Source organism: Haliaeetus albicilla, chromosome 2, assembly GCF_947461875.1.
Source record: "Haliaeetus albicilla chromosome 2, bHalAlb1.1, whole genome shotgun sequence".
Lineage (NCBI taxonomy): Eukaryota > Metazoa > Chordata > Aves > Accipitriformes > Accipitridae > Haliaeetus > Haliaeetus albicilla.
In genome coordinates this window covers 17,548,217-17,575,610 of record NC_091484.1, presented here as the reverse complement: position 1 = coordinate 17,575,610, position 27,394 = coordinate 17,548,217, and the positions used below count along the sequence as shown (strand labels likewise).

The window sequence follows — 27,394 nt, the reverse complement described above, 5'->3', positions numbered from 1 at the left end:
CCTTTACACCTTTTTGTATCTTCTTAGCGCTTGAATTAATACAGTTGTGTTGCACGCGTGTTTTTTTTCCAAAGCGTCTATGAAGGTCTGTGCAATGAAATCCTCCTGGGCCCGTGTTCAGAGAATGATGAGGACCGTTGCGGTTTTGGTCTGCCTTTGGAAGCTGCGCTCACGATTGCTAAGACCGTGCAGAGTTCGGTTGTCTATAGTTTGTGCACGTGCCTGTTTAAGGGCAGCGCAAATTGCGCTACCTTTGCAGCAGCGCAAAGGCTGTATCTCGTCAAACGGAATCTTTTCTGGGGTTATTTGGTGTCCAGAGGGGAGCTGTGTAAATTAGTTCACCGTTACGTGAGCCGTCTTGGAATGAAACCTGGTTATGGCTTTGCCTTCTCACTTCTGCTGCAGGCTTTGCATCCTTACGGGAGCAAAGACCAGGCATTTATCGCTCACACAAACAACGGGTGTCATTTGGTGTTTCTCATTCCTCCTACCTGCAAAGAATTCTTCTGTAAGAATGGATCCGTGGCAGCCCATAGGTTGTGGACTCTCCCTCGCTGTTATTGTCTCTGTAGTGACTTGGTCTGTCCCATCTGTCAAGTTGCGTCCTTCCGCAGAGGTGTTTCCATCTTGAGGGATTCATGATTCCAGGCTTCAGCTTTTTCTTTGGCCCAGAAAAAAACCACAGAAGCAAAGAAAGAAAACTCAGTCTCCATCAGTCGAGGACACCGTTTCAGTGTGGAGGAGATCCAAATCCTCTGGCGGATGGCCTGTACAGTATTCCTTCCATAGGGGGTGTTTTGTGTGAGCTCGTTCTTAACTTCTGTCCCAAAGTAGCGTCTGCCGGGGAATTAACCGTTTTCATCCCCAAACTGAATACCGGAGGCTGAGATTCTTATTTCATCCTCAGCATTGCTGAGGACTTTCCTTTTTACGCTGGTAAACTCCTTTCAGAGTTTGGTTGTCTCGGTGCTGAAAGACGCAAGGTCTCACCCATTTCTGTGCAGACGGACAAGCTGTTTTCCAGTTGTGTCAAGCTCGTTTTGGAGACCAACAACGTGACATTTCCGTTTGTCACTGGGCTATAATCGGTCAGAGCTCAAGTCGTACCAGTTGCTGGGAATGCCTAACGTTTGTCAAGCAGCCACCTGGAGGCTCTCCGTACCTTCCATAGCTTCTCCGTACCACGAAACATGCTGTTGTAGAAGCCCCGCCAGGGCTGTAGCGTGTGGCAAAGTGGGTCGAAACTGCTGTGTGAAGGATTCAGAGGCCCATCTCTGAGGAGGTGTAAGTCTGTGACAGTTGTTGGTTAGTCATGCAGAGTGGTGAATATACGTGAACGGTCTTCCGAAACAAACAAAAAAGGAGGTTACTTAACCTCCTTTGAGGTATGTCGTCCAAACGTACTTTTCTCCTGCCCCGCCCCCCATCCTTCCAGGTATTCGCCTTTGTTGGGATCTTGCAGCAGAAGGAACAAAACAGCCTCGTGGTACGCTGCCTTCTCTGTGCATCAGGTGTGACAAAAGAAGCACAGGACCGATTAAGAACAAAAACTTGTTACCCAGCTTTGAATGTTAACATGGTGTGAATGTAAACCTCGAGTGCACTTCTGGATAGCTTTGGTTGCTCCTAAAATGACCTTTCTGTTCCCTTAAGAAGTGGGAAAGAGTCTAAATGTAACCAGCATTGTTACCTGGCATGCTGCTTTAGAGCTCACTTAACATATATGGGCATGCCACTGTGTTTTTCCTTTTAGTGGTTAATTCCTGCGTTTTTGTTTCTCTGTTGCGCTTGAAATGATTGCTTGTCCATATATTAGCCCTTTGGCTAGCTAGGGAGTCATTTTATACGGCCTAGAAAGCACACTGGCAAAGCTGTTGCGCTTCCCCTTTTTGGTACGAGTTTTAAGTGCTGCTCTGTCTGAATCGGTGTGTCTTTTCATTGTAAGGATCGGAATATCTCTCTCCTCTCCTGCTCTGCTCGTTTTTGCAGTGCACGCTGTTGAGAGTCAGTGTTGCCGTATCCTTCCCCCCCGCCCCTCCCCGCCCCGCCCCCCAGCCGTTTTAACTAGAGGGTTAACTAATTTCTGTTACTTGCTGTGCCCATAAATCTCCTTTGGGAGGAGCTGTTGATCTAGGCTGGGAGCTGAGAAGATTTCCTGAAAGCTGAAAGGAGAGCCATGCCAGGTCACTCTTCTGTGGTAAAGGAGGTCACCAGGTGGAAGAGGTTGAGAATCTTTGTCTTAAACGATTTTAACGTATCAGTGTTGGAGATAATGTGTTGGGGGATTATAGTTGCTCTGTGCAGATAATGTAGTTGCGGAGGACGTGGTGACTTGTTGGAGCGACTTCTGCCTGTTGAAGTGGGATGGGGTGATGATGATCTTGCTTAATCTCAGTAGTACAACAGGCTAGAGAATTTCTCCTGGGAATTCATGCACCAAGCCTGCTAATCTCAGAATACTCAGTAGGAGTTTTTCCGAGGGTTCGTAAGCCATTGGATTTTTTTAAAGGTAATCATAGAATAGTTTGGGGTGGAAGAGACCTTTAAAGGTCGTGTAGTCCACCCGGCCCGCCCCCTTCCCCGCAGTGAGTGGCGGGGGGGACATCTTCAAGTAGATCAGGTTGCTCAGAGCCCCGTCCAACGTAACCTTGAAAGTTTCCGGGGATGGGGCATCTACCACCTCTCTGGGCAACCTGTTCCAGGGTTTCACCACCACCATCATCGTAAAAAGTTTCTTCCTTGTATCTGGTCTGAATCTACCCTCTTGTAGTTTTACACCGTGTCCTGTCACAACAGGCTCTGCTAAAACGTTTGTCCCCATCTTTCTTATAAGCCCCCTTTAAGTACTGGAAGGCCGTGATAAGGTCTCCCCAGAGCCTTCTCTTCTCGAGGCTGAACAACCCCAACTCTCTCGGCCTTTCCTCACAGCAGAGGCGTTCCATCCCTCTGATCGTTTTTGTGGCCCTCCTCTGGACCCACTCCCGCAGGTCCGTGTCTGTCTTGTAGTGAGGACCCTGGAGCTGGACGCAGTACTGCAGGTGGGCTCTCACCAGAGCGGAGTAGAGGGGCAGAATCACCTCCCTCGACCTGCTGGCCATGCTTCGTTTGATACAGCCTGGGCGTACGGTTGGCTTTCTGGGCTGTGAGTGCACATTGCTGGCTTTTCATCCACCAGTACCCCCAAGCCCTTCTCCGCAGGGCTGGTCCCAAGCCCTTCTCCGCAGGGCTGGTCTCAATCCCTTCATCCTGCAGCCTGTACTGATAGCGGGGGTTGCCCCGCCCCAGGTGCAGGACCTTGCACTTGGCCTTGTTGAACCTCATGAGGTTCACATGGGCCGACTTCTCAAGTGTGTCCAGGTCCCTCTGGATGGCATCCCATCCCTCAGGCGTGTCAGCTGCACCGCTCAGCTTGGCGTCATCTGCAACCTTGCTGAGGGTGCACTCGATCCCACTGTCGATGTCATTGATGAAGATATTAAGCAGTATTGGTCGCAGTACGGACCCCTGAGGGACACCGCTTGTCACCGATCTCCATCTGGACATTGAGCCGTTGACCACTACCCTCTGGATGAGACCATCCAACCAATTCCTCGTCCATCAAACAGTTCACCCATCAAATCCGTATCTCTCCCAATTTAGAGAGAAGGACGTTGTGGGGGACCGTGTCAAAGGCCTTACAGAAGTCCAGATAGACGACGTTTGTAGCTCTTCCCTCGTCCACTGGTGTAGTCGTTCCATCATAGAAGGCCGCTAGGTTGGCCAGGCAGGACTTGCCCTTGGTGAAGCCCTGCTGGCTGCCTCGAACCACCTCCCTGTCCACCACGTGCCTTAGCATAGCTTCTAGGAGGATCTGTTCCATGACCTTCCCAGGCACAGAGGTGAGGCTGACCAGTCGGTAGTTCTCAGGGTCCTCCTTTCTACCTTTTTTAAAAATGGGTGTCATGCTTCCCTTTTTCCAGTCACCAGGGACTTCACCCGACTGCCGTGACTTTCCAAATATCATGGAGAGCGGCTTGGCGACTCCATCAGCCAGTTCCCTCAGGACTCTGGGATGCATCTCGTCAGGTCCCACGGACGTATGTATGTTCAGGTTCCTCAGGTGGTCACGAACCTGATCTTTGCTGGAGGAGGGCCTTTGCTGCCCTAGTCTCCGTCTTGCGGTCCACCCACTGGAGAGGTGTGGGAAGAGAGGCTGCCAGTGAAGACTGAGGCAAAAAAGTTGTTGAGTACCTCGGCCTTCTCCTTGTCCCTTGTAACCAGTTTGCCAGTCTTGCTCATCGGGGCGGGGGGAGCGCTTTCTTTGGCCTTCCTTTTCGGGCTGACATACCTGTAGAAGCCCTTCTTGTTATTCTTTGCGTCCTTTGCCAGGTTCAGTTCCAGCCGCGCCTTGGCCTTCCTGGTCAGATAGCTTATTAGGGATACTAATGTCATTTTAGGGATAATGTCAATAGGGGAAGGTAATGTCATTTTACAGAAACCCAGTTGATTTGCTCTAAGAGGAGGACTGGTATGGGCAACGGTTAGAAGAATGGCAGGGTGCAGGAGAATGCTGCAGGGTGATCTTTGTTTATATAAAGATGGGCAACCTGTGTCCTTCTGCAGCCCTGGCACTCTCCTGCCTTTATGTATTACTTCCGTTTTTCTCACTCTTGCATATACATATGGCTTTCTCCTACCGGTGCTGTCTCCTGAAGCATGCTTGGGTGGACTACATTTTGGTGGAAGATGACGTGGACTTGGGGTTGAGGTCGAGAGGAACAGCTTGTGCCGTTACTTGCCAGCAGAGACCAAAACAGTCCGGCCTGGGGACTGATGCATCACTCATTCTTTGGGCTAGCTGGGGCTTTAACTGATAGCCTGTAGGAAAAATAGACTCCATCCTGATGGTGCTTTTTTTACGACCCTTTGTAAGCACTGTCAGGCCCCCCACAAGTGAGTGGGCAGGGCTACACTGATACGGTTCACTGAACTCATGTTTTAGTAGCCTTTCCTGTTCCTCGCTAATGAGACGACGTTTGCTGTGTTTGTTTCCTGCTAGGTGGTAAGGACTAACCCGTTTTCGGTTACGCGACATGAGAAGATAGCCAACGGGCTACTGGGAGACCAGGGTCTGCCTGGTGTATTTGCGCTGTATGAACTTTTGCCCATGGTGGTGAAGCTGACAGAGGAACACAGGTAAGAGACATTTCAATCTATATCATCGCCCTCCATTGATTTTTGCCGTTTTGCATAGCTTAAGACTCCAACCTCGCTTAGACGCGACAGTGCAAATGCCTGAAAGCCATCCAAGCCCCTTTCCAGTCGGTGGAGGGGAAGAGGCACTCCCAGATGCCCTCCTTCTCCGTGTGAACATCTGAAAGGGACTGGGGTTTTTCTGGTACTACCTGAAGCGTTTTAATCCAACTAGCCATTTGAGGACGATTCTTTGAGCAGAGCACCTTCATTTTCCTGCCAAACTGCTGGAGCAGGTCCACAGTGCAGGCAGACACAACCGTCACAGGGGGAAGGGGGTTCAATCCGTTATCTGTAGCAACAGAACTCCAGGCGCTGAGGCTTCCTGGTGAAAACACCCTTAAGGTATAACTTGATGGCTTCAGCGGTACGCTCGGCTCACTTGCCAGAGCTGAGCACCGTGTACTTTACTCGCATAAATCTTACAGGCATTTTGCCCTGAACACCTGCGAAGATTCACCTCCTCAGGGAGACCAGGGCGTACCAGACCCTTAAAAGCACGTGGAAGAGGAGCCTGGCGACTGCTGCTACTGCCAGTACCGCTGTCAAGGGATGGGATAGGGTTCAGGAGCTGGGATGTACATTCTTACGCTGATAAAACAAGCGTCCACGCTGCGCTTGGGTCTCCGACTCGGTCCGATACTGGGATCGTGATTAGCGCAGCATAGCAGTAGGAGACTAACGGTTGCCCGAAGGCTGTAAGCTCTGGCGCTGCCTCAGATCCCTGGAGGCGAGGCAAGAGGAGTAACGGTACCTCCACTCGCCAAAGCAGCGGGTTCGCTAGATGTTTGACTACACCAAGGGGTGGAGCGTGACTGTTCACTCAACTCCTGCTCAGATTTTGGCTAGCCCAGCCCACGCTAAGGCCTGATGTATGCTGGGAGCAGCGCCTTTGGGTTGAAGGGGGAGCACCAGGTAGGCAGCACAGGTGGCCAGAAAGAGCTAAAGGGCCATGATGCAGCCATTAGCACCTGCAGCTGGCTGTCTCCTGCAGCCACCATCTTTGCCTGGCAGTATTGTCAGAATCTGCTGACTTTTGGAGATGGTATAGACCAGACTTCCAAGCTGGAAGGTATAAAACAGCAGCTTAGCCAAAAAGCCTTTGAAGGAGATTCAACAGCAGCTGGACTGCTGGGGCTTTTGTGCTTCACAGTGTGATACAGGGGACGCCCGCGCGGTGACGGAGGAGGAAGGATGAGCACTCTCACTAGGGAAAAACAAAGTCTTTTTTTGGTGGTTTTTTATTTTTGTTCTTCCCCCCGCCCCCCCCCCCCCCCCGCCATAAGCCCACGACTTTAAGTGTTACGGGTTGTAAGTTTTGAAACATCATGGCTTGAGTAGTGCCTCGGTAAATTCACGTAAGAGAGTAGCCCGGGCAAAGGGGACCGAGCCCTGGTTGTCGTGTGTGTTTGTTGTGTTTCTTCACGGGCTCATGAAATAAAGCTTAATTCACAGAGTTCGTTGTCCTGTAAATTTGAACTTTTCTCTGCCATGCCGGTTTTTCTCCCACTGCTTGCAGTCTGTCCCGTTCCTGCTGCACAACAGGGAGCGAAAGCTTCAGTCATTCCACCTATGTATGGCTTGGGTTTCGTACTAGATGGGAACTCCGGCTCCAGGGGCTGAAGTTGGAGCTTTTCGTAGCGAGTTCCAGCTCTTCAGCTGGCTTCCCTGGGCGATGGACCTTTTCCACGGTCCCTGCGGTCCCACCCTTCTTGCCCCAGTGGCCCCAGCCCCCGCCATCCGACCCTCTGGGCTTTCCTCGCGCTCCTTCTCTCCCAGCCTGCACCGGGGGCGCTTTTTGCCCCCAGCGTTCTGCGGGGCCCTTAACGGTCTCTGAGCGGAACGCGCTGGAGCGAACGGCTGCCGGGGCGGCCTCTCCCCCGCGGCAGCACCGCAGCCCAACGCCGCACCCTCAGCGAGGAGCGAGAAGGGAGAAGCGAGAAGGGAAGCGCTGCCACAGAGCGGCCCCGAGCGAGCCCGGCTCTCCCGCCCGGCGCCCGGTCGCGCCCGGCCGGCAGGGTGAGCCGCTGCGCCCGCCGCGGCAGGCGCCTGAGCGCGGTCCGCCGGGGCAGGCCGCGGAGCAGCCCCCGCCGCGGGGCCCGTCAGGCGGCGGAGCCCGGCTGGAGAGCGGGGGCATGGCGGCGCGGAGCCAGGCCTCCGTGCGGCGCCGGCTGCAGAGCTCGGAGGAGGCGCAGCACCGGCAAGCGGTGCTGGTGCGGAAGCTGCAGGCGAAGGTGAGGAGCGGGGGCGCCGGCCCGGCGGGGAGCTGCCCGGGGACGGGCCGCGGTGGCGGGGCCGGGGTGCCCGGGCCGCCCGCGCAGCGCTGAGAGGGGCCTCGGCGGCGGCGGCGGCGATGTCGGGGGGCGAAGGCGCGGCCCCAGCGGGGCCCTCCCCGGGGCGTTCCCCGGCGCTGCCGCGGGCGGGACGGCGCCGAGCCCGCAGCTCGGGGGAGGCCCCGGGAGCCGCCCTCCTCCGCCCGGCCCGGCCCGGCCCGGCCCGGCCCGGCCCGCTGGGCGCCTGGCCCTGCCGCTGTCACCCTGCCGAGCCTCTCGTGAGGGCTTGTCCGTGCTGAAATAAAGATGCCCGGCTCGCAGGCGCCTTTGTTGGGCCACGTTAGCAGGGGGCCGTCCCAGAGGCAGGAGCCGAGCCGGCGGGGGTGGTTTGGGGCGGCCCCGGGCCGAGGCAGGCAGCTCTTAGGATGAGCAGGTGGCAGTACGCGTAAAAGAAGCCCCGTCTCAGTTTCTTCCGTACGAGATAAAGTGAAGCTTCCCTGTATCGTAACGACTTCTTGTTGGCGGCATCGGCACATCGGCAGCGCTGTGAAACGTACTGTGCTTGGGCTGTAAAGACTTGGAGAAAAGCTAATGCAGGAGGAGCCGAGCCTGTTACAAGCTGCATTCGCTCATCTTCATTCTATGTCTCCGTCCAGGTACTGCAGTACCGGACTCGGTGTCGAGAGTTGGAGCAGCAGCTGGCAGCAGGAGGGGTGAGTGTGCAGGTTGCCAACTAAAGACCGTGTAGGTGGCGTTTGTTAAGGCGGGCCAAAGCAAGCTCCCCAAAGCAATGGCAGAGGGAAGCAAGATTTTGCTGCCTGAGGGTTTAAAGAAGCGCTGTAAGTTTGCCTGCGAGTGTTTTGTCCAGTTGCCATTCTTAGAGGAGCCAGTGGTCCCAGAAATGCGGGTGCAGGAAACCCTGTGAAGGGGGATTTTAGTTTTGAGAAAGGGTGCTTTATTGCTGGCGTAACATTTTGTCCTAGGGCTCAGGAGAGGGCTACACTGCCTGTTAGGTTATATGGCCGCCTCTGAAAAAGAACGGGTTGAAACGTGGCATTTTGGAAGGCAAGAATGCTGGCGTTCAACATACGGCTATGTGCTTTTCTTTCTGCTTCACGGCTAAAGTAAACCTAGGAAGAACAAAGGGTAGGAGAGTAGGAGAGCATTCCCAGGCTTCAAGTCGAAGTGAGCGCTCACGGTTGTGAGCTAAGGAGACCTAGCTGCGAGAGTGCCACAGTGGGGGACTGAGGAGAGCTACTCGCATTGAGCACCACCCTTCCCCTCCCTTGCTCTCCATAGTCACGACACTGTTACGCCTGGAAGAAGCCACGAGCTCCTGAGCTACCCAAGCGAATGGAGCGGAAAGCGGTGGATGCTCACAGCAGTGAAGGGAAGACAAGAATTTGACTAAACTTTTCCTTTCTTCTGAAGGGACCCCTTCCAGGCAGGTGGGAAGCCACAGAAGACCAGAGCCTGGAGAAAGCACTGCTTCAGGTGGAAGAGGAGCAGCAAAGGTACAAGGAAGAAGCGTTCCCTCATACCTGGTATCCTGGATGCTCGTGGAAGTGAGGGAAAACCTGTCAGTGCTCCCTGGTCTCCCCAAGGGGAGCAGTTGGGCAAGCTGCTTTGAAAGGAGAGAGGTCCACAGTCTGTTTTCTGTGGTGCAGTAATAGTGTTGTGTGCTGAATGGCTCTGTTTTGAGCGGGGGGTTATTCCGGGTGACTTCCAAAGGTCCCTTTCCAGCCTAAATTATTCTGTGGTTCAGTAGGTGAGCGGGTCAGGAGAGTGCTAGAGAAAGGTGATGCGTCCAGTGATCAGACAGCACGAAGGGGAGGCAAGACGTGAACTGTGGGCATCATCAAAGTAGAAGGGGAAACCGAAATTGTAGGTGGAAGTAGAAGGCTTAAAGCAAGGAGAAGCAAATGAGTATGCCATCACAGAGAGATCTTAGTTAATCCTAGAAAGCACTTTTACTGCCTCTCGGTTTGACAACAAAGTCAGTGTTGAGGGAGTTGGGAAATCACGGAGGCGCTGCTTGTGGATAGCAGTTGTTCAGTGACCTCATTGCTGTTTCTCCCTTTCCAAGGTGTGAGAATCTGGCAGAAGTGAACACTCTCCTGCAGGAACACCTCGAGGAAGCGAATGAGGTTAATTCAGCCCTTAAAGAAGATGTTGGAAAACTGACGGTGGATTGGATGAGGGCCCGGGAGGAGCTGGAATTGAAGGAGAGCGAGTGGCGCGGTGAACGTGAGGTAAGGATGGGCGACGGGAATGTCAGACGCGATGCCGGGGTGGAATGAGAATGGGTTTTATTTCTGGCCTGGAGAGCTTGCTGTGTGAAAGTCGTGGCACCGTTGAGGCTGTCTTGGTGTTTATGAGCAGAAGACAGGGGTGTGAGATGGAGGAGTGTCAGCAAATTGTGGTGATGGGAGATGCCCGCGTGCTGTGACCGTACTGCTCGTTCTCAAAGGCAAATGCTTGCTGTTGCTGGGCACTGTAGGGCAGTGACCCATGAACGCTCGTCTGTTTTTTAATAGTTCCTAAATCTCTGTCTGCAGCAGTGGAGACCGAAGAGAGGTCAGTGTGTTTTCGGATTCAGGGTAGCCAACAGAAGAACAGCACAGGCCTCCCTTACCAATAGGCTGTTGCAAGCAAATCTGACACTGGTCTCGGAGGGGCTTGTTTTTGTCTTCCTCCACCGAGCCTGTTAGACACCTCTGCAAGGCGAGATGATGAATCGCGATCAGTTTGCTTTGTTGATACCCGCGCCTGCAGGGGAAGTGTGGATGTTCCCTTCTTTGCAGTCAGGTGGCAGGTCTACTGAGGATGCCTCTGTGGTGGCTCTTCAGTCCTTGATGCCCCCCCCCCCGATTGGAATAGTTCTTAAAGGAGACCCGGTGATGACGGTTGTGTACCCTCCCCTCTCTGAAAGGCTTGTACAGTGACAGCGAAGGCTGAATTGGCATTTCTTTTTGTCTTTGCCTGTTTAGCTTTATGACAGCTACCTAAGGGGTGAACGCAGCCGTCTACTCAGCCTGTGGCGTCAGGTGGTAACCTTCCGCTGTCATTTCCTGGAAATGAAGACTGCCACTGACCGGTGAGTAGAAGTGAAGGCTAGATCTCGTTGCAGAAAAAACACAGCTTCCCTTCACAGCTGCTTTTTGAGCCTTGATGTTACGCTAGCTGCGGCTAAAGATACCATTTCTCCTTTGGCAGTCTGAAGCGATGGCCTTAAGCATGCCTTAGGCTATATTCAGAATCATTTTGTTTGATGCTGGTTTTCAGGTAAAGCTGAGGGGCTCAGGCTATAAGCAATGCAGGGGCCCTGAACAGGTGAACTTGGCTATGGTGATGTTTGGGCATATTAACACAGACACAGGCATATGTGGACGAGTTGGGAGAGACTCACCAAAGCTATGCATGCAGCATGTGGAGCGGTCCCCTTTTATAGAGTTTGCCTTAAATCTCACTGGCTTTCCTTTCCCACTGCTCCTGATGGAAAGATCATTCGTGAATATGTATATATTTATTTTTTCCTTCTCATTTCCAGCTTACGTTTATCGTGGTCAGTTTGCATCCGCTTATTCCTGTACCAACACTGTTGAGAGAAAGAATAGCTTCTCTACCCTGCTATTACATTTCTCCAGTTGATGTTGCTTAGTTTGATCCCTCCCTTTTATGATTGTTTTCTTGTTCTTGGGCTCTCTGAGGTTCCTTTCTCACAGGTGCCTTCTGTGCAGAGAAGAATAGCGTAGCCTAACAGTAAATTCTTCTGGTGTCAGCATGCAATTTCAAACTCTGGGTTACCGTCAGCCATTTACCTTATTTGGTGATAAGCTTTCCTTAATGCGTAGAGTACGCCTGACCCGCTAGTTAATTCTCGAAGCCTTCTGGCTGTTCCATACATTTCCTCTTATCTCTGGGGAGAAAACAGATTCATTCCTCAACCGTCAAATAGACCCATTGCCCAAGGGTCAAGATGTGTCCTGATCCCAAAGTGTCAGAGGAATGATTCGTCCCCAGCGAAGATGTCGTCTTTCCTGCCGGCTTTTACTGTTGCGCAATTACGTGCTTCGGAAGCGAGTCAGCTGATAAAGGTGGTGGTGTGAACATTACCTCTTTCTTGATTCTTTTTCAGAGATTTGTCAGAGCTGAAGGCAGAGCAAATGAGGCTTTCTGGATCTATACTTGTAAACTGCTCCCGCCTAAACTGTGGCGTACGGCCCTGGGAACCCGTTACGCTGGGTAGACCTGTCCTCGAGGATCAGGCACAGCAGCAAGCGGAAGAGGAAATAAGCCGGAAGACTTGGGAGGTGATGCACTTACAAGTCGAAGGGGACCCGGAGAAGAAGGAGCTTCAGGACAGGTGAATGTGTTTTAAACTTTGCTGTTAGCAGCGTTATCTTCTGTGGGTGCTCGTTGGATTCATAGGATGGGCTGTGTTCACGTTTAAAACGCACCCATTCTGCACAGCCTTGTTCCTGTCCCTAGTCAAACTATTGCCTTCAACAGAACGGACAGAAAAAACCGTCTGACAGACAGAAGCTCTTGTGAGTAAGGCAGGACTGGAAAAGAGATGGCGTATTACAGTGTTTTTGCTGTTAACTGATTCTTGGTGAGAAATGGAGACCAGCGTAAAGAGAGCTGTGTCTCTTGTACAGCCCTTTTGCTACCCAGGGCTGTGCTAAAGGAGTTGGGAGGAATTTGCACAGGACCATCATATGCAATGTAGCCCCTCCGTACTGCCGTTTCCACGCTAGACTGAGCGCAGAAGGCCTTTGGGGCAAGGAGTGCCATTTTGCAACATCACACATACTAACCTGAATCATCCTGTGATCCTGTGATTATTAGTTTGGGAAATTCGTACACATCTCCCCAGACAGATTGCCAGCTCTTTCATCAGTTCACTGCTGAAGGCAAAAGTAATTGTGGGACTATTAAGGTGGACTTTTTAAAAGTCTGTCTTACCCAAAGAAGAACTTTGGAAAGTCTTGTGTCCAACGTACGAAAGAGGAGAGGGAGAACTAACAGGCGGGAAGCTGTTAGCTACCTGAAAGGCGGTTGTAGCGAGGTGGGTGTCGGTCTCTTTTCCCGAGTAACAAGTGATAGGACGAGAGGAAACGGCCTCAAGTTGTGCCAGGGGAGGCTTAGATTGGATATTAGGAAAAATTTCTTCACCGAAAGGGTTGTCAAGCATTGGGACAGGCTGCCCGGGGAAGTGGTTGAGCCACCATCCCTGGAGGTATTGCGAAGACGTGTAGAGTGTGGTGCTTAGGGACGCGGTTTAGTGGTGGACTTGGCAGCGTTAGGTTTACGGTTGGACTCGATGATCTCAAAGGTCTTTTCCAACCTAAATGATTCTATGATTCTATACTCGTGGTTTTGGAAATGAGAATGTTTTTTACGTTAAAAAACTTGTTTGTCTTTCCCCTTCTGATAGACTGAAGGACTTAGCTGCACTTGAAGGAGAACACTCATTATTGCAGAGCGAGTTGGTAGTCGCAAGAGAGATGCTGGAGGAATCGCACCTTCAGAGGGATCTGCTGAAGCAAGAGAAACACGAGCTTACCGTGGCACTGGAAAAGGTATGGTCACCTTATTCCGAGGCAGCACTTGTGGGAGAGGCAGTTGTGATAGCAAGACCACCACAGATGCTGTTTCTGGCAGTAGAAGACAGGGACAATGTTGTTGTCCTTCTTGGAAAATGGCGATCGGACCACAGAGGCTCTGCGGTGTCGTTAGTGCCCACGTGCTTGTTGGGAACGCTGAACTGGGAGTGTGTCAGAGACACAACAGGGGATCTGGAGTTGCTGCTTGAGGTCAGGGATTTTCCTGTCTTTGTTGTCATGTTGTTCTTTTGTCTCTTCAGGCAGAGCAGTCAGTAGCAGAGTTGACAGGGGCTCAGAATAAGCTGACTGCTGAAATAGCCGATCTACACGTTGCAGCAGCGAACGTGAGCAGTATCAATGAAGCTCTTGCGTTGGATAAGGTGCAGCTGAACAAACTTGTGTTGCAGGTGAGCAGAGTTGTCAAAGATCTTGCCAGGTGTTTGTCTCCAGCTGCTGCTGCTGCTGCTTCTCAGGCTTCTTGCCTTCGGACAGTATGACTGTCTGAATATGGAAACGTTGCTCTTTTCTCTGTCCAAGCCAAAGCTCCTACAGAGTAAATCTTACTGTTATTTTATTTCCTCTGTGCTTCTGCGATTGTAGCTGGAGCAAGAGCATGACGTTCTGTCAGGCAAAGTGGACGAGATGGAGAGAGCAAAGATCTCTGGCCAGGAGAAGCTGAACTTGTGTGAAAGAACAAATGAGGCGCTGAGCGCAGAGAAAGCCCACCTGGAGCAGCTGCTGAAGAAAGCAGAGGAGCAACAGGAGGGGCTGCAGGCAGAGCTGAGGATGCTGGCAGAGGAGAAGGCAGAAACCCAAGAGAAACTCATTGAGGTGAGACCAAAAACCTGGTGCTTTCTGGGTGGGCTTTTGGCTGCTTGGCTCAGTGAAGCTGTATCTGTTGGATTCTGCAGTGTTTTTTGTCAAGGAGACACTTGGTAGCGCTGGGGGTCAGGCGGCGTTGTTTACTTCCTTCTGGAAGCGTGTTGATGGCTTGCAGAGCTGTTGTGCAATTCTCTGGGTCGTCCTCTGCTTCTACAGATTCCTTTAATCCACCTGTCTGTGTTGGCCTCTTTTTTGGCTTTTGATAAGCTGCAGAGAGGTGATTTGCCTTGCCCACGAATCTGCGTGAGGCTACTACTCTCACATGCGTCGAAAGAAGCAAACAGGGTAGCTCTTCACCCATTTTCTGAGGCCAAAAACCCCCGGGGCTGCATGTTTCTATTTATGCTTTTTGTTGTGAAGTCTGCAACTTTCCAGGCTCGGCTTGTTGGGGCCTAGAGGGCGGGACAAAGCGGCGAGTCAGTGTCTGCTGTCTTGTACTGCTAAGAACGGGAATGGCACCCTGAAATTGTTGAAACTGTATTTTACGACCTACATGCTGCTTTGAATTGCTAGATCCTCGTTAGGCTTTGAGGGAGAAGCTGAGAAAGAGGTGGTCACAGAAGACTGTTTACTCTGGACTAACTGGTTTTGGTAGAGTGGAAAAAGAGCTTGGGAGAATTGCATCGCTGGAGGAGACTAGGGAGTTTGCCATCATTTCAGTGTCGGTTTCATAATGTACAATCTTAGGTCTTATGGGGTAACTTTGAGAGGAGAATTGTTTGTTTCTGAAGGTCTGTTCCCTGTTAGACAGTCTTAGTTTTGGAGTACGTGGTCTGTTTGGCAAATACCCATCAGAGGTGTATTGGCATCACTGCAGAAGCAAGCTGAAAAATCACGGTTAGTCTTCAGGCTTGAATGCCAGCAAGGTCTATTGGGCAACTTGTTTGTGTAAGACAAGTAGACAGTATTGTTGACACGAACTACTGTCCAAGTAGAGTCTACCATCTCTTTGGCCACACCAGCCGGACTTCCGTAAATCACTAAATGACACTGCTCACCACAAGGACTGTTTCCCTGCCAAGGATCACCTCATTGCATCCAACTGCCGTACACACTGAAGTAGGTGTGTGGTGGTGTTCTGCGACAAGGTGACGCTTTGATGTTGGTTTTTCTTCTTCTAGAAGGAGAAACCATGTGTATTTCCACTTTGTTCGGCAAGCAAAGTTGCTCTTGCTCAACGGTTCCTGAAAATTCCCAGCACTGGAATAGATTCTGATAGAATTTTAGTTTGCAAGGTGGCAGTTGTGGAAGATGTGGTATTTTTGCGTGAAAAGATGTGGTCTGGGTGTGTACGTTTGTCCTGAAGGGGCCGTCTGGTCCCAGGCAACCCAGCAGGGCCTTACACATCGCTTTCAGGTTAACAGCCCTAGTGCCTTTTGGCAGCCCAGGGTGTTAGGGCGGCACGAAGCAGATGCTCTTAAACTTTCAGGCCAGAGTACCGGAGCTCTTTCTCCTCTAGCTGATTCAGAAGTGGCGCTGGCTGGCTCTGCACAGAACTCCAGAGAAGGGACTCTAACTGTATTTTGTCCCGCTTTCAGGTTCACCGCCAGCAAGAGTCAGCTAGCAGTGGTCTGGAGCAGTTGCGGCAGGAGTCCTCTCGCCAAGGACAAGCACTGGCCAACGTATCCAAAGAGAAGGAATTGCTGGCGCACGAGAAGGCTGCCTTAGAGGTGCGACTGGCAGCCACGGAGCGGGACAGACGAGGCCTTGCAGAGCAGCTGGCAGAGGCCAGGTAAAGGCAGGGGGGAGACCCTAGGCAGGAGATTATTTAATGTCTGTAATTATAGAGGTGATAATCATGACACGAGGGTTCATTGCATCCTGTATGCTTTTCAGCTATTTTCACCTTCCATGGACAGAAAATGGAGGAATCTCGAGAAAAAAAAAAAACACCAAACCAAAAACCCAAACCAGTACAGCATGGTTTGAATGTTATTTTTCTGACAGCTAAAGCTAACAAAGCTCTCCTGAGCCTGGGGCTCATGTTTATGCCCCCTTGCACGTTCCTGTGTGAAGTCCAAAGCAAGCCAGCGTAATTCCTCAGTATCTGGTACCTTGGCTCTGCATTGAGTAGTAATTAAACCATGCAGATGTTTACTGAAACCCAAAGCTTCTCTCTGGTTTCGGTTTCTCGTTCTGCGCGTTTGAACTTGGATCGTTCCTTATCAAGTAGTTTGACAGGGGATCTTCAGAATTCAAGTCTATTACGTACGGACATTGCGAGTAGGACACTGCCATTTAGGGTGAAGCTAGAGGCTCGTGCTGAAAATCTTGAGGGCCTACTGTTTCTAGTCTAACTCTTGTTACCTGTGGTGCAGGACCTAGAGTTGGTTACACCAGCAGCAGGGAAGCCTCTTTTGAATGCTCGCCAGTCTGCGGGAATTGTTGCCCATCATTGATGTGTGGGTCCGGTACTCCCTACCACGTGCTGTTTTGAGATAGACATCATGGAGGAGTTTATGCAGGGCAGGAACAAGATTTTGTCCTTCTGCTGGATCAGGTTTCTAAGATCACGTGTGACAAGTTCTGCTTTTAAAAAAAAAAACCAACCCCAAACTACCCAACGTATGGAGATGTTTGTCCTCCTCTCAGGTCTTTTTTAGAAGACTCCTGACCTTGCAGAGCTGTACAAATGCGAGATTGTTTGTCACGCTTCTTGACTTTGACGCCTTACCACTCCAGAGTATGTTGTTAGCAAGGCTGATAAACACCATTTAGACTCAGTCTGTTTCTTGAGAGCTGCTGCTGCTTCTGAGCTCCAGCTCCTCTTAGTTGATCCAGCTGAATTATGTTCTGTCAATTATTGGGCTGCAGCAACTATTCTTGCCAGATGTTGTTCTCAAGAGCCTGTTGTTGTCGTCACAGTTTTGGACTCTTATCTTCTCTGTTCTGTTTTAGAGACTGACTTTGATTTATCCTTAAAATGGAGCATATTTACTTTGGACTGCCAGACATTGGCGTAGTCAGAAATATGTGCTTGTTCTCCTTCTTGAAGATACATCCTCCATCGTCCATCAAAGCAGTGAAATCCTACTGTTGTGGGTCTTAGTGTTGTACCACTCGGGTGCCCCTTTACCCTGAAGGATGTTATCCTGGTTGCACGCCTGTTCTAGTGAGGCAGTGCTGTGTATGGTAGGAACCTGGCACACAGGACGCCGTGTTAGATCAGGGAGGCAACTTCAGCTCCTGGTTGCAGAGTCCTGTGTGTCATACGCAGCAGCTGGTTGAAGTCTATGGATGTAACAATTTGCCTCCGCAGTACTACAACTTCCATTTTAAAGAGCGGCAAGCCATTTGGGCTACTGCCTGCTTAGTTAGCAACGCTTAGAGAAAAGTAGCAAGTTTTTCTCGCGAACTTCCAAGAGTTTAAACTGAAGGCTACCTGTCTCTCCTTTCAGGTAGTCCTTGTTCAGGTAAAATCTAGTTCAGATTTCTTACAAATGCTGCTTACAAGCATGAGCTTTTACTGTATCATCTGATGTATTGCTTTAGTCCCTTTGAAATATAGGGAGTCTGGAAGATCACCTCCCTGTACGTACACTACGAACAGCATCAAAAAGTCACGAGTCAGCCAGGGAGATGCTCTTACTCTGCGCCCCTGCAGAGCAACCTGGAAGTGACGATGAGCAAAGGGCTGTGAGCAGAGGCTGGGCTTTTGCTTGCTGGCACAGACTTTGTGAGCACAGCTACCCGTGCGTCATAGATCAGACAATAGCAATTTAAGATTTGGCGATGGAGATCAAACTCGGCTGGGCTTTCTGTGTTACGCTAGGTCATAAGTAAAGCCTGGGCATTCCCTCGGAGGGGCCTGCATTGCTCTTTTAAATGGCAGAAATATGCCTTCTGTATACCAGTTTCCATGCAACCCATTTTCCGAACTGAGGGGTAGGGATCTTGAACCAGCTCCTACTGGACTAACTCCCTGTGGGCGTCAGGAGCAAGAAACTCATTTCTCTCCGTATTGGCCTCTTGTAGGGCCGGGAGGGAGACCCTGGAATCCAGCCTGCTTGAGGCTCAGCAGCGCTTATGTCAGCTGGAGATCGCCAGGAGTCAGCTTGAAATCCAACTTCAGACAGTCAGGCAGGCCAAGGAGGTGATACAAGGTGAGAGCCTCATGTGCTTTGTTTCTGGTGACCCCCCTGCCTAGGGAGGATGGTATAAAAATAGCTCTCCGTCTGCAGTGCTTCTAAGGAGTGAAGGAGCTGGGGACAGATCCCTCCTACACTGAAATTCAAATGGCTTACGGTTAGTGAAGTCAGAACCGCTGTTTGTGTAGGCCCTGAATCTTGCCATTTGTCACGTTTGCAGGGGAAGCGAAGTGCCTTCAATGTGAGCTGGAAGCAGAGAGATCTCTCATGAAGCAGGAACGGGAAAACATGGCGCAACAGCTCTTGCGGGCAGAAGAGCAGTATAACGATACCCTCAAACTTCGGGAAACGGATCACGAAGTGGAAATAAACAAGCTCCTGCAAGAGCTGGTAGGAAACAATATGCTTCTGAAGTCTTGAGGCAAGCTTTGTGGGCTGGCTTTAGAAGAATAATAGCCTGAGCGTGTGAAATGGCAGCAAGCGTCTGTCATAGGCCACGCGTTGCTAGGCCAGGCAGCAGAGCCAAGAGCTCGCACTTGAAAGCACGTGAAGACCTACAGGACTATGCCGGGACAGTAAATGCAAGCCACGGATTCCGTGTGGGCCTAAGACGAGTTGAGCAGAAGGTTGGGTGGTCCCCACCCAAGGCATGGCAGTAAAGGGGTAGGATCTTACCAGACTCCTGTCTACCATGAAGTAGACTCCTAACTTTCCTGCCAACTGCAGTCGTGGGAACTTTGTTCCTTTCTTTCTGTCCTTTCACGGTTGACAGAGGTGTTATCTTTGGGCTCAAAGCATACAGAACAGATGGAACAGCCCCTCGTTCCTGGGCTTGAACTTGAGTTCGTGGCCCGTCTTGTGACTAGGGCATCGGGGTGCTGGCCTCTTTCTCACCCTGCAGTCCATCTGCATCTTCTCCTTGATGAGAATGGAGTTGAGCTTTGAAAATAGAGACTCTGAGACTAGAGGGAAATCCCGTAGGCGAGAGGTGCTAGGAAACAGGCAGCCGCCAGAGAGGGGAAGGTAACATCTCCTCTTCTTCCACCAGCTTGACCCTCCTTTTAAGTTCCTTGATAGGACATGATTTATGGAGGGCACAAAGCCACTACTGTGCGCTGTCGAGGTGGGGGTTTGTGGGAGGGATGAAGCTTCCCATTTTTTTGAGAAGCTTGGCTGGGACTCCCTCCTGAAGTCTTTTTCTCCCCTCATCAGGCAAGCGAGCGGGAAGGGCACCATTCAGAGCTACAGGAGATGCTGGAGCAGTGGGAAAAGGAGAAGGCAGAGACAGAAAGGGAGCACGAGAAGAAGCTGTTTGATATGAAGCAGAAAGTTGCTGCCATGCAAGCTCAACAAGAGGAGGAACGGACGAGAGTGGAAAGTGCCAAGCAAGAGGTAGAGACCGTGAAAGGAGAATTTGTGTGGTTTTTTTTACTCTTCTGGGCTCCTTATTGGCAGTGCTTCTCTGGACACTGTCCGTCTGGGTGGAAGCGTCTCTTCGATACCCCTTTGTAAAGAGGAGCGATGCCTTGGCAGCCATGAGACCTTTGTGCCGTGAGGGACAGGGCCTGGAATGCGAGAGGCTACCACAGTGTAGGTTTGAGAAAGGCAGGAAGCGCGTTGCAGCCTGAAGAGAACATGAACACCGTAACTGTGTCTGTGATCTGACCGCTACTCCTTCAAGAGGGCACAGTGGGGTTCTAGAGGATGGTACCATGAAAACTCTACACGGTAGAGGTCCAAAAAAAACCCCAACGCCCAACCCCAACAACGGGAACTCCCATGTTGGGGTTGTTCTGTCTTCCCTTCCTCCCTCCCTATCAGAGAGAACATCATCGTGCCACTGCCTAAATCATGGTTAGTCTGGACTTTAAATCCTGGCTGCAGTTCTGGCAGCTCCTCCCCAAAAGAACACGCTTGAGCTGGAAGAGGTTCGGAGAAGGGCAAAAAGGAAGACGGGACTGGCCGAGTAAGCTGGGAAAGACGCAACCGAAAGGGTGGCGCAGGAAAGGTCTTACAACATCCCGAGAGGCAGGGAGGGAGGGGGCAGCCCCTGACTGCCACTGAAGCAGGAGTTCAAATCTAGTACGAAAAGCAAACATACATGGGTGGAATTATTGAACCTCTTTGTCACTGTTTTGCAGCAGGAACGGGACGGACTGCGAGCCGTTAAAGAAGAACTGGTACGGGAGATGAAACTTCTTCAGGAATCGGTCACAGCCTCCGAAACCCGAGCAAATGCAGCAACAGATAGGAATCGCTGCCTTGAACAAGAACTTCAGACTACATTGTCTATCTTAAAAATCAAAAACGAGGAAGTGGAAACGCAGCGGGAGAAAATCCAGATGCTCCAAAAAGAGGCAGCACAGAGAAAAGCTTTGCAGGAGAGTCTCACTCGTATGACTGCCATCCTGTCGGAGAGGGAGGGAGAAATGAAGTTGTACCAGGAACAGGTGAGAAGGCTGGAGAACCAGAAAGAAATGCACGAAACTACTCTCAGTGAGGTTATCAAGGACATAACAGAGAAAAAACAGGAGGTTGAATCCCAGCAAGAACAGATACGGGAGCTGGAGAAGCAGCGAGAAATGCTGAGGACTGCTGTCAGCAAGATGAGCGAAGAGCTGGAGGAGAGAGACCGGGAGATCCAATTCCAGGAGGGGAAAATAATGATTCTAGAACGAGACGGTGCATCACAAGTGAGAAATCTGCAGGTGGATCTTGATCATATGAAAGGAAACTTGAAGGAGAAGAATTTGGAGCTTCTGTCTCTGACCCAGCAGATCCAAGCGCTGGAAATGGAGAGAGAACAGGCGAAATCTCTGCACGCGAGCCTTGGACACCTGAGGGCAGTTCTTAAGGACAGAGAGAGCGAGTGTGATTCTCAAAGGGATCAGTTACGACTCTTGCAGCAGTACAAGGAACAGCAAGAGGGCTACCTGCAAGAGCTTCGTGGTACACTGGAAAAGATGACCCTTTCTTTATCTGAAAAGGATCAAGAGCTTGAGTCGCAACAACAGCAAATCCGGGAAGCTGAGGAAGTCATGGAAATGCAGTTAAGGACTGTCCGTGACCAACTGGAGCAGACCTTAGGAACCTTAAAAGAAAAGGACAGACTCCTAGACATCCAAAAGCAACAGGCAAGGAGCTATGCGGAAAAAACAGAAGAACAGATGAATGTCTTGCACAGAGACTTAGAGTACACTACAGCAATACTGAAAGAAAAGGATTTAATGATTGAATCTCAGAAGGAACTGATTGAGACCTTCCAAAAAGAAGAGCAAGACTCTGGACAGCAGAAGGAAATTCTGCAGCAGCTTCAAGTGGCACTGAAGGAAAAAGAACAAGAAATGTTATCCCTTAGAAAGCAATGTGAGGCGTGGAAGGAAAAGGAGGAAAAGCGTGAAGCTGAGCAAACAAACCTCCAAGCAACAAAGCTGACTCTGAAAGAAAGAGAGGAAAAGATAGAGGTTCTGGAGGAAGCTCTCTCTAAGCTTCAACAGCAAAAGGAGGAGGCAGCGAGGCAGACCAAAGCCGTACAGCAAAAACTAGAATACGCTGAATCTTCTCTAGAAGCGAGAGATCAAGAGATAGTGTCTTTGCAAGAGCACGTCCAGGAGCTTCGAGAGCAGAAGGAGTTAGAAGGCAAGCAGGCCAAGAGTCTAGAGCAGGATCTAGACAAAATGAGCCAAATCTTGAAGGAGAACCATTTGGAGTTCCTCAGGCAGACAGAGCAAATGAACATGTTCCGGCTTCGTGAAGAAAGCACGAAAGTAGCACTAACATCATGCCAGCAGCAAGTGGATCTGCTTGAGCAAGCGGTGAGGAAGAGAGATGAAGACAACGAAACTCTCATGCAAAAACTCCAGCGCCAAGAAGAAGAACTGAAGACCTTGCAGAATCTCCAGCCTAGGCTAACCAAGAAGAATGAAGAGGTTAGGCATGGCAGAGAGCAAGAGAAGCTCCTGGAAGAAGCCTTGCATGAGAAGGAGCAAGAGACCAAGGCTGAAGGTGAACTAAAAGAGTTAGAAGAGGAAGTAAGAGCTCTTCGGGAAGATCTCCAGCATGTTCAGCCGACTCTGACAAAGAAGGATGAGGAGATCGAGAACCACAGAGACAGAGTCGGGTACTTAGAGCAGACTCTGACAGAGAGAGAACAAGAGCTTAGGAGGCAGAGTGAGCTCTTGAAACAATTAACATCAGCTTTGCGATGGAAGGATGGCGGGGAGACCCTGCAGAAACAAATCCAGAAACTCCAGAAATGGGAGGAAGAGGAAGCAGAGAAGCGGCGAGTTCTCCAGGAGAGAGACCGTTCCTTGCAAAGACAGAAGGAGCTAATGCAACAACTGGAGGATGAGCGGAAAGCCAATGGGGAAGAATTGGAGCGCACGATTGCTATTTTGAAGCAGACCGAGAGCAGAGAAGTCAAATGGAAAGAGAAGGCACAAGCACTGACTCTTGCCCTTACCAAGAGTGAAATGGCCAATGGGACTCTGAGGGAAGAAATAGCCATCCTGCAGAGCATGGTTTCGGAGAGGGACACGGACCGGTTTCATCATCAGGTAGGCAGTGTGACTGATCATCAGTCAACTAAAAAGTCTATAAAGGATTCTAATGATGATGCCCATAAAGATACGGGAATATATAGTCCCATAAATACATGACCTGCTTGGCCAAAGAAACTGCGGTTGTAGCCAGCAGGCTTGCCTGTCTGCGTAGCTCAAGGCATTCACCTGCTGAAGTGTTTTCTGTCAGCCCCCGAACTACTGAAAGAACTACGGAGCTTGCTGTTAGAGTTACCCCAAGCCCAGACGTTGGGGATGGGTAACTGGTTCTCTCCTGTGTAGGCAAGCTTAGCCAACGTGTCGTGGTTGGGGTTTGGCACGGAAAGGAAGGGGCACAGCTGACCAAACTAAGGGACTGACCTTAGCAGAATTTTGTAACGATGGTTGCACAGCAGCTACGCTGACGGTGCTTAGAGGATGCTTTCAGAGATGTCGATTTCGGAGGTACAGCTTTTCCAGTGTATTAAAAATAACGGCATTCGTACCGTTGCCTGATCAGGTGAAGGGCTTCATTGCGCATTCAGGATGTACTTGTGCTGCGGTCCAAAAGGCCGGAAGGCAAATCTGTGTGGATTTCCCCACGGCGATCGGGAGGAGGGCCCCTAGGAAGAGAGTGTGTTGTTTTGGCCCGTCAACCAGGAGGAGCAGAAGGGACTTGGCACTGTCCATTCCCGAGTCCGGTCACTCTCCCCGACTTGTCGATTCTGTCCCTCCTAACCTTTATGGGGCACCAGCTCACATAAACTCCTCTCTGTATATCCAGCAGGCTATTGCAGAAGGGGAGCAGCTATCGTGGCTCTCGGAGAAGAGACTCCTGTCACAGCAGCTGGAATGTCTGCAGCGAGCAGTTGCAAGGCTGGAACTGGAGAAGGCGGAGCTGAAGCAACTCAATGCTGAGCTCAGGAGGACTCTCGAGCAGGTAAAACAGGCTTTCACTGCCTCTGCAAAGCCTCACGGTCCTCTGGATCACAGCACATTTCCACAGACAGCACTTTGGAGTCCTCTGCTTGTTTCCTTCCCTCTCCCACTTCCCCCTGTGGACGCACGCTTTTGTATTTTCTCTCTCTTCTGGCACCCCGTTGCCTTCACAAATGCGCATTCGCTCCGGTCCCACCCTTCTTGCCCCAGTGTCCCCATACACGCACGTTTGACACTCTTGTGTCAGGAACTGTTTCCTCTTGCTCTTTCTCTTCCATAGCCTACTTCGAGTGCTTTTTGCCCGCAGCATTCTCTGGGGCAGTTAACAGCCTCTGAGCAGAGCAGAAATCTCCTTGCCATGATGTCCAGAGCTCCTTTTGCTCCTTGTTTGGTGGCAGGTTTCTGTGACCCTTTCTCCTATCACCAACGTGCAGGTGGAACGTGAACGGAGGAGACTGAAGAGATATCACAGTGGTCGGTCGCTGCCAGATGCGTGCGGATTTTTGCTGTCTGACCAGCACAAGATGGCTGCTTCTAGACAGGTGAGAACAGAATCTTCCTTGGTGGGAGGAGGGTCTGGCCATACAGAGGAACAGTGGCAAATCCCAGTGGCAGCATCCCCCCAGTATAGACCTAAGAGAAGTGGAACGTAGACCATGGCCCTGGCCAAACTGGAGACCAAAAGGAAATCCTTGCATTTTCTTCGCAGGAGGAGCCTCACGCTCACTGCAGTCGTCGATTAGCTGAGTTGCAGAACCAGGTGAGGAGTAGGAAAGCTCTCGTCAAAAGCTGCCGTGGCTGTACTGAGGGGCACAGCTTTGCACGATGCTACAGCCCGAGTTTTGTTTGGCTGTCGGGAAGTGAGTACACCAGGCAGTGGAAATACCCAGTCAGTCAGACACATCTGTTGGCCATGGCCAAACAACATCATGCACCTAGGTCTAGTCTCTGGCTTGCCTAGAGGTCAGGCGTGGTGGGAGAGGGATTGGAGGAAATTCAGAGAACTGGCACTCGCCTGAATATGGAGAAGATTCTAAGGATGTTCCCCTTGAGTCTTACTCATCTTGTTGACGGCTTCCATTTTCCCTTGACTCCGTTAACGGTAGAGCTTGCACTCTATCAGAGCTCCAGGGATCTGAGGCAGCGCCAGAGCTTACAGCCTTCGGGCAACCGTTAGTCTCCTATTGCTATGCTGCGCTAATCACGATCCCAGTATCGGACCGAGTCGGAGACCTAAGCGCAGCGTGGACGCTTGTTTTATCAGCGTAAGAATGTACGTCCCAGCTCCTGAACCCTATCCCATCCCTTGACAGCGGTACTGGCAGTAGCAGCAGTCGCCAGGCTCCTCTTCCACGTGCTTTTAAGGGTCTGGTATGCCCTGGTCTCCCTGAGGAGGTGAATCTTCGCAGGTGTTCAGGGCAAAATGCCTGTAAGATTTATGCGAGTAAAGTACACGGTGCTCAGCTCTGGCAAGTGAGCCGAGCGTACCGCTGAAGCCATCAAGTTATACCTTAAGGGTGTTTTCACCAGGAAGCCTCAGCGCCTGAAGTTCTGTTGCTACAGATAACGGATTGAACCCCCTTCCCCCTGTGACGGTTGTGTCTGCCTGCACTGTGGACCTGCTCCAGCAGTTCGGCAGGAAAGTGAAGGTGCTCTGCTCAAAGAATCGTCCTCAGCTGGCTAGTTGGGGCACTCCTCTGGGTCTGGGAAACAGCGGAACTGGAACGTGATCTCCCCCTTCCTGGGAGATGCTCTTAGCAGCAGATGGCCACTTCTCCCACGCATACCTCTGGGTTACCTACCAAAGCGTGGGAGGCTTCCAAGCCCCGTTGCAGAAAGGTGCCCTTATTATTTCAGAGAGAAGGTCAGAGCTGTCCCTCTCTTCAGGGGTGGTGTTCCCTAGCCTACGCGTATCGTCTGCTGTGAAGTCCCTCCGACGTCTTGCTTTCCGTGCGCACTACCGGCTTCTAATTCGGCACCTCGCGTTCCCCTTCCGGAGCTGGCTGCCCGAGTTTCCCACCTAGTCTGCTCGAGATGCTTAGCAGATTAGGGACCCTCTTTTTGTCTGGTTTGGCTTTACGTTGGCAGACCTTGGTATCGTAATTCGAACGGAGCAGGTTCCATAAGCCATAAAACTCCTTTAGGAATTGCTTCTGTTATTTGAGTTCATTTGCCAAGAAAGAATATTTTCGTACTCCTAGCTCGAGGTTGGGGATGGCATTCCCACGTGGGACAGAGCCCTTGGCAAAGCACATGTCACTTTGAAAACAGAGGAGAACCTCTGGCCTGAGCTGTTCTCCCCGAAACAGCAAAGCACCGAGCGCTGCTCCCAGTGCTGGCATCTCCTCCGCTCCAAAGCAGGCAGAGGGCAACATGCCAGAGCTGCTGTGGCTGCGCTGCCCTGCAATGCTGACAGGAGGCGAGAGCAGCTGGGTCTCTCCCACCAAAAAGCCCAGCAGGCACAACCCGCTGTTGCCAGGAAGTAATAAGAGTTTGAGGATTTTGAAGGCCTCAGCAGTCCTTTAAGGCTCCTTTGCCCCCCGGGCTGTGCTCTGAAGTTAGGAAGAGTGAGAGTTTTCTCCCGTTTCATGTGCTAGCTGTCGGGTTTCTAAAGTAGATCGTAACAGAACGGTTCTTCACTACCTTGTGTAAGCAGCAGTCCTCCTGCTGAGGAGAAAGCAGGTGGAACTAAGGTGGCAGCAGCCCAAATCTCTCCTTTGAAAAAAAGGGTTGGGTTACAAAATCCTGTAGAAACCTCTCTCTTTAATATGCATGTCACGTCTCGGTGTTGTGCCTTGTGAATGGTATGCCAGAAAGAAACTCGGAATTGCCGGTAATCTGAGCTCAGTTCAGGGTGGCTCTGGCAACCTCTTAGTTCCCATTCCACAAGGACAACATGTTTGTCAGGGCTGGAGTTGGAGGGTGCGTCTTCCCTGACGGCCGGATCTGTGGAGCTACGGATGGTCCTAAGAGCGTGGGCTTGTCTGAGCTCGGCCTTTTGCCTCTTTCAGGTGTCCCTTCTGCAGACGCAGCTGGCACAAGAACGAAAATACAAGCAGGACTATATCGAGCGCTGTGCCAAGACCAGCCAGGAGCTGTCAGACCTTCACCAAGAGCTGTCTCGCTCCTTAGCAGCTGTGGTCAGGGAGCCGAAAGCTGCTGTTCTGGAAGCAGAGGCTCGGAAGCTGGGTCAGCCTCTCTGAACCTTCTTTTCCTGTAGAGGAGCAGCTGCAGCATCACGGCGTTCCGGTCTGGTGCCCTTCCCGGAAACGTATTATGTTTTGCTGTGGGAAATGGGGGTACATCTGTTCTGTTTGCGTTCGGAAGCATTTCCTAGCGACAGGGATTTAAAAAAATTTTTGTTTTAATAAAAGAGATTTTGCAGGACTGCCCTTTTTCAACGGGGGTACATTGGTTCTGTTTACGTTCGCAAGCATTGCCTAGTGACAGCGATGTTTAAAATTTTGTTTTAATAAAAGAGGTTTTGCAGGACTGCACTTTTTTAGTAGGAAAAAGCAAGGGCTAGGCAAGTATGTGGCTTAGGAAAAGCTTATGCTGTCTTTTTCACTTGCACGAGTAAGCTATTGCGAGCTGCTGTACGATTTAACCTCTTGAGTTCGTAGCCCTTCCCTGTGACGAGAGAGGGAAACACGGAGGTGGTAGCAAGAGGAAGGGGTGAAGGGCGCAGGCCAGGGATGGGAGGTGGGGCGAGAGCGCGGCGGTTTTTTCCTCCCTTTTTCCTTCTTTTCCTTCCTTTTTCCTTCCGTGCTTCGGCACAATAAGCGCTGGTACTCTCCCGAGGTGATTGGCTTTCAGCTTTGTCGCTGCGACAG

The 27,394-nt window shown here is 51.1% G+C and overlaps 1 protein-coding gene across 1 annotated transcript; it reads left to right on the top strand.

Annotated features, from left to right (window-relative positions):
* The first annotated feature begins 7,585 nt into the window (after positions 1-7,585).
* Positions 7,586-26,764, top strand: LOC138688252 (centrosome-associated protein CEP250-like). Its single transcript, XM_069799490.1, has 20 exons — positions 7,586-7,783; positions 8,162-8,218; positions 8,805-8,873; positions 8,937-9,019; positions 9,592-9,757; positions 10,496-10,602; positions 11,644-11,871; positions 11,979-12,059; positions 12,946-13,090; positions 13,375-13,521; positions 13,715-13,945; positions 15,535-15,728; positions 17,972-18,099; positions 18,305-18,474; positions 18,986-19,061; positions 19,277-19,476; positions 20,226-22,649; positions 23,410-23,562; positions 23,960-24,103; positions 26,573-26,764. Exons 1-20 carry the CDS (start codon positions 7,586-7,588, stop codon positions 26,762-26,764), a joined length of 5,193 nt encoding a protein of 1,730 aa, XP_069655591.1.
* Positions 26,765-27,394: the final 630 nt, after the last annotated feature.

Excerpts from the sequence above, each read along its gene's own strand:
- LOC138688252 (XM_069799490.1), top strand. The coding sequence starts at position 7,586 with ATGTCGGGGGGCGAAGGCGCGGCCCCAGCGGGGCCCTCCCCGGGGCGT. Across the intron at positions 8,219-8,804 it reads AGCAGCTGGCAGCAGGAGGG|TCACGACACTGTTACGCCTG; the intron begins GTGAGTGTGCAG and ends TGCTCTCCATAG. Across the intron at positions 13,091-13,374 it reads TTACCGTGGCACTGGAAAAG|GCAGAGCAGTCAGTAGCAGA; the intron begins GTATGGTCACCT and ends TTGTCTCTTCAG.